The sequence below is a fragment of the Palaemon carinicauda genome, chromosome 28 (assembly GCF_036898095.1).
Source record: "Palaemon carinicauda isolate YSFRI2023 chromosome 28, ASM3689809v2, whole genome shotgun sequence".
In the NCBI taxonomy this organism is placed as follows: Eukaryota; Metazoa; Arthropoda; class Malacostraca; order Decapoda; family Palaemonidae; genus Palaemon; species Palaemon carinicauda.
This window is the reverse complement of record NC_090752.1, coordinates 59,747,556-59,753,555: the sequence shown is the minus strand read 5'-3', so window position 1 is coordinate 59,753,555 and position 6,000 is coordinate 59,747,556. Positions and strand designations below refer to the sequence as shown.

The 6,000-nt window shown below is 40.1% G+C and overlaps 1 protein-coding gene across 2 annotated transcripts in view; it reads left to right on the top strand.

Annotated features, from left to right (window-relative positions):
• The window catches only part of Gyc88E (Guanylyl cyclase at 88E), a 234,009-nt gene that overhangs the window by 133,916 nt on the left and 94,093 nt on the right, over positions 1 to 6,000 (top strand). For both annotated transcript variants that reach the window (XM_068352075.1, XM_068352076.1), the window contains exon 4: positions 1 to 155. In XM_068352075.1, coding sequence (XP_068208176.1) covers positions 1 to 155 — 155 coding nt within the window. The remainder of the gene's footprint in view (positions 156 to 6,000) is intronic.

The window sequence follows — 6,000 nt, the reverse complement described above, 5'->3', positions numbered from 1 at the left end:
GTTTAGACAACCTTCACGAGTACCTCAAGTTTTCCTATCCGCGCATGCGCCCTCCCTCCTTCTTCTGCGAGAGTGAATCGAGCGACGGCATGTTACTTCACTATAGGTCTAAAAGACGTGGCTACGCCTACTATACTATGGGGCAGATTACTCAGGTTAGTTCATCAATCATAGACTCTAAGCTGATGGTTATGATTTCCATTCAATAACAAGAAGTGATGGATCATGGCTCTTTATAATTTCTAATCTTCATCCAACTCTGTATCAGTGTAACCGTTTTGTCTTATTTTCCAGTGTTGCCAGTTGGGTTAGTCTAAAAGTCCCCAAAACTTGTGATAAAATATCCCCATAAATATATATTTTCTTCTGATCACGTAGGCTTTACAAATATATAAATTACTCACTATGCTTTAGATACGTGGAAGTAAAATTTTGCAACAATATAAAGGTTTACTTATCTTTGTTTTTTCTTCATAAATATTTGTACAGAATATCCCCATCAGACACCCACAATCCCCAAATCTAGGGATAAATTCACATATCTGGCAACACTGTTTTTGCCTCAAAACGCGGTCAGATAGCGATATCTGGCATCTATCAGTGTTTACGCTGACTGCGACTACATTTCTTTGTAAAAATAACATTGTAATATTGCTTTAAATTTAAGTATTGAAGGTTTAATAATGAAACCAGGGACGGATGTTACCACCTGTGTTACTTTGTTCATATCTGTTAGGATTTGTAGAATCTGATTACCTCTAAGAAATTCAAGTAATTTTATCAAAACTTCCTGCTTTTGGCCTATTGTTTCTGTGCGTAAAATACGTGTACTCATCATCATCACTTGCTCACCTAGAGGGCGCCTCAAGGTTTGATTTCTTCCCTGTAAGTAATTTCTATATATTCCTCTTGGCAAAGATTCAACCATTCATCTTTCTCCTCTTAGCCATGCTGAACTGAAAGTTCGCAAACTGAGACTGCTCTCTTTTCATGTATCATCAAATTTCAGCTTCTAACTTCATTAATTATGTTTTATTCAGATGGTATTTAAACTTTCCTTAGATCGATCACAATGTTCTCTTTATTCGGTGTTGAAATATTTCTATCTGGAATAATTTTCTGGTATTTCGTGGTTTATTCCTTGGTCCCCTCATAGATTGGATGAGTTAAAGATAGTTACTCTAATACACGATGCTACGTCTTCATAAAATATTTTCCCTTTGCTTCAAAATGCCATCAACTTTGCTATAAATCTGGTTTTGCCTTAAGGTGCCCTGTACTATTCTGGAAATCTGTTTGGTTTTCTTCTGGCTCAAGGTACCATTAACTTTTCTGTAGATCTTTTTGACTTCTGCGTCAAGGTGCCCTTAAAACCTCTGACGGTATTTTAACCTTCTGCCCTGAGGTGCCTTCAGTTCTTCAAATTTTTAGTCTCTGCTTACGTGCCCTTAACTCTTTTGTTAATATTTATTCCGTCTGTCAATGTGCCCTCAACTCTTCTTTAGACCCCTCTCCTGTTTCTTTAAACTATTAACTTTTCAGTAGTTTTTATTTTTCTCCTTGCCAATGTGACCTTAACTCTTCTGATCTTTTATGCTTCAGCCTCAAGGTTGTTTTGACTCTTCTGTTGATCTTTTTTACCTCTGCCTCAATGTGCCATTAAGTCTCTTGTGGATCTTTATTCCCTCTGCCAATGTACCCTTAACTCCTCTGAAGATCTTTTATACTTCAGCCTCAAGGTTGTTTTGACTCTTCTGTTGATCTTTTTTACCTCTGCCTCAATGTGCCATTAAGTCTCTTGTGGATGTTTATTCCCTCTGCCAATGTACCCTTAACTCCTCTGAAGACCTTTTATCCTTCAGCCTCAAGGTTGTTTTGACTCTTCTTGATCTTTTTTACCTCTGCCTCAATGTGCCATTAAGTCTCTTGTGGATCTTTATTCCCTCTGCCAATGTACCCTTAACTCCTCTGAAGATCTTTTATACTTCAGCCTCAAGGTTGTTTTGACTCCTCTGTTGATCTTTTTTACCTCTGCCTCTATGTGCCCTTGAGTCTCTTGTGGATGTTTATTCCCTCTGCCAATGTACCCTTAACTCCTCTGAAGATCTTTTATCCTTCTGGCTCAAGGTTGTTTTGACTCTTCTTGATCTTTTTTACCTCTGCCTCAATGTGCCCTTGAGTCTCTTGTGGATGTTTATTCCCTCTGCCAATGTACCCTTAACTCCTCTGAAGATCTTTTATCCTTCTGGCTCAAGGTTGTTTTGACTTTTCTGTTGATCGTTTTTACCTCTGCCTCAATGTGCCCTTGAGTCTCTTGTGGATGTTTATTCCCTCTGCCAATGTACCCTTAACTCCTCTGAAGATCTTTTATCCTTCTGGCTCAAGGTTGTTTTGGCTCTTCTGTTGATCTTTTTTACCTCTGCCTCAATGTGCCCTTGAGTCTCTTGTGGATCTTTATTCCCTCTGCCAATGTACCCTTAACTCCTCTGAAGATCTTTTATCCTTCTGACTCAAGGTTGTTTTGGCTCTTCTGTTGATCTTTTTTACCTCTGCCTCAATGTGCCCTTGAGTCTCTTGTGGATCTTTATTCCCTCTGCCAATGTACCTTTAACTCCTCTGAAGATCTTTTATCCTTCTGACTCAAGGTTGTTTTGGCTCTTCTGTTGATCTTTTTTACCTCTGCCTCAATGTGCCCTTGAGTCTCTTGTGGAAGTTTATTCCCTCTGCCAATGTACCCTTAACTCCTCTGAAGATCTTTTATCCTTCAGACTCAAGGTTGTTTTGACTCCTCTGTTGATCTTTTTTACCTCTGCCTCAATGTGCCCTTAAGTCTCTTGTGGATCTTTATTCCCTCTGCCAATGTACCCTTAACTCCTCTGAAGATCTTTTATACTTCAGCCTCAAGGTTGTTTTGACTCCTCTGTTGATCTTTTTTACCTCTGCCTCAATGTGCCCTTAAGTCTCTTGTGGATGTTTATTCCCTCTGCCAGTGTACTCTTAACTTCTCTGAAGATCTTTTATACTTCAGCCTCAAGGTTGTTTTGACTCCTCTGTTGATATTTTTTACCTCTGTCTCAATGTGTCCTTAAGTCTCTTGTGGATCTTTATTCCCTCTGCCAATGTACCCTTAACTCCTCTGAAGATCTTTTACACTTCAGCCTCAAGGTTGTTTTGACTCCTCTGTTGATCTTTTTTACCTCTGCCTCAATGTGCCCTTAAGTCTCTTGTGGATGTTTATTCCCTCTGCCAATGTACCCTTAACTCCTCTGAAGATCTTTTATCCTTCAGCCTCAAGGTTGTTTTGACTCCTCTGTTGATCTTTTTTTACCTCTGCCTCAATGTGCCCTTGAGTCTCTTGTGGATGTATATTCCCTCTGCCAATGTACCCTTAACTCCTCTGAAGATCTTTTATCCTTCAGCCTCAAGGTTGTTTTGACTCTTCTGTTGATCTTTTTTACCTCTGCCTCAATGTGCCCTTAAGTTTCTTGTGGATCTTTATTCCCTATGCCAATGTACCCTTAACTCCTCTGAAGATCTTTTATCCTTCAGCCTCAAGGTTGTTTTGACTCCTCTGTTGATCTTTTTTACCTCTGCCTCAATGTGCCCTTAAGTCTCTTGTGGATCTTTATTCCCTCTGCCAATGTACCCTTAACTCCTCTGAAGACCTTTTATCCTTCAGCCTCAAGGTTGTTTTGACTCTTCTTGATCTTTTTTACCTCTGCCTCAATGTGCCATTAAGTCTCTTGTGGATCTTTATTCCCTCTGCCAATGTACCCTTAACTCCTCTGAAGATCTTTTATACTTCAGCCTCAAGGTTGTTTTGACTCCTCTGTTGATCTTTTTTACCTCTGCCTCAATGTACCCTTAAGTCTCTTGTGGATGTTTATTCCCTCTGCCAATGTACCCTTAACTCCTCTGAAGATCTTTTATCCTTCAGCCTCAAGGTTGTTTTGACTCCTCTGTTGATCTTTTTTACCTCTGCCTCAATGTGCCCTTGAGTCTCTTGTGGATGTTTATTCCCTCTGCCAATGTACCCTAAACTCATCTGAAGATCTTTTATCCTTCAGCTTCAAGGTTGTTTTGACTCTTCTGTTGATCTTTTTTACCTCTGCCTCAATGTGCCCTTGAGTCTCTTGTGGATGTTTATTCCCTCTACCAATGTACCCTTAATTCCTCTGAAGATCTTTTATCCTTCAGCTTGAAGGTTGTTTTGACTCTTCTGTTGATCCTTTTTACCTCTGCCTCAATGTGCCCTTAAGTCTCTTGTGGATGTTTATTCCCTCTGCCAATGTACCCTTAACTCCTCTGAAGATCTTTTATCCTTCAGCTTCAAGGTAGTTTTGACTCCTCTGTTGATCTTTTTTACCTCCGCCTCAATGTGCCCTTGAGTCTCTTGTGGATGTTTATTCCCTCTGCCAATGTACCCTTAACTCCTCTGAAGATCTTTTATCCTTCAGCTTCAAGGTTGTTTTGACTCCTCTGTTGATCTTTTTTACCTCCGCCTCAATGTGCCCTTGAGTCTCTTGTGGATGTTTATTCCCTCTGCCAATGTACCCTTAACTCCTCTGAAGATCTTTTATCCTTCAGCTTCAAGGTTGTTTTGACTCTTCTGTTGATCTTTTTTACCTCTGCCTCAATGTGCCCTTGAGTCTCTTGTGGATGTTTATTCCCTCTGCCAATGTACCCTTAACTCCTCTGAAGATCTTTTATCATTCAGCTTCAAGGTTGTTTTGACTCTTCTGTTGATCTTTTTTACCTCTGCCTCAATGTGCCCTTAAGTCTCTTGTGGATGTTTATTCCCTCTGCCAATGTACCCTTATCTCATCTGAAGATCTTTTATACTTCAGCCTCAAGGTTGTTTTGACTCCTCTGTTGATCTTTTTTACCTCTGCCTCAATGTGCCCTTGAGTCTCTTGTGGATGTTTATTCCCTCTGCCAATGTACCCTTAACTCCTCTGAAGATCTTTTATCCTTCAGCTTCAAGGTTGTTTTGACTCTTCTGTTGATCTTTTTTACCTCTGCCTCAATGTGCCCTTGAGTCTCTTGTGGATCTTTATTCCCTCTACCAATGTACCCTTAACTCCTCTGAAGATCTTTTATCCTTCAGCCTCAAGGTTGTTTTGACTCCTCTGTTGATCTTTTTTACCTCTGCCTCAATGTGCCCTTAAGTCTCTTGTGGATGTTTATTCCCTCTGCCATTGTACCCTTAACTCCTCTGAAGATCTTTTATCTTTCAGCCTCAAGGTTGTTTTGACTCTTCTGTTGATCTTTTTTACCTCTGCCTCAATGTGCCCTTAAGTCTCTTGTGGATCTTTATACCCTCTGCCAATGTACCCTTAACTCCTCTTCTGATCTTTTATGCTTCAGCCTCAAGGTTGTTTTGACTCTTCAGTTGATCTTTTTTACCTCTGCCTCAATGTGCCCTTAAGTCTCTTATGGATCTTTATTCCCTCTGCCAATGTACCATTAACTCCTCTGAAGATCTTTTATCCTTCTGGCTCAAGGTTGTTTTGACTCCTCTGTTGATCTTTTTTACCTCTGCCTCAATGTTCCCTTAAGTCTCTTGTGGATCTTTATTCCCTCTGCCAATGTACCCTTAACTCCTCTTCTGATCTTTTATGCTTCAGCCTCAAGGTTGTTTTGACTCTTCTGTTGATCTTTTTTACCTCTGCCTCAATGTGCCCTTGAGTCTCTTGTGGATGTTTATTCCCTCTGCCAATGTACCCTTAACTCCTCTGAAGATCTATTATCTTTCAGCCTCAAGGTTATTTTGAATCCTCTGTTGATCTTTTTTACCTCTGCCTCAATGTGCCCTTAAGTCTCTTGAGGATCTTTATTCCCTTTGCCAATGTACCCTTAACTCCTCTGAAGATCTTTTATACTTCAGCCTCAAGGTTGTTTTGACTCTTCTGTTGTTCTTTTTTACCTCTACCTCAATGTGCCCTTAAGTCTCTTATGGATCTTTATTCCCTCTGCCAATGTACCATTAACTCCTCTGAA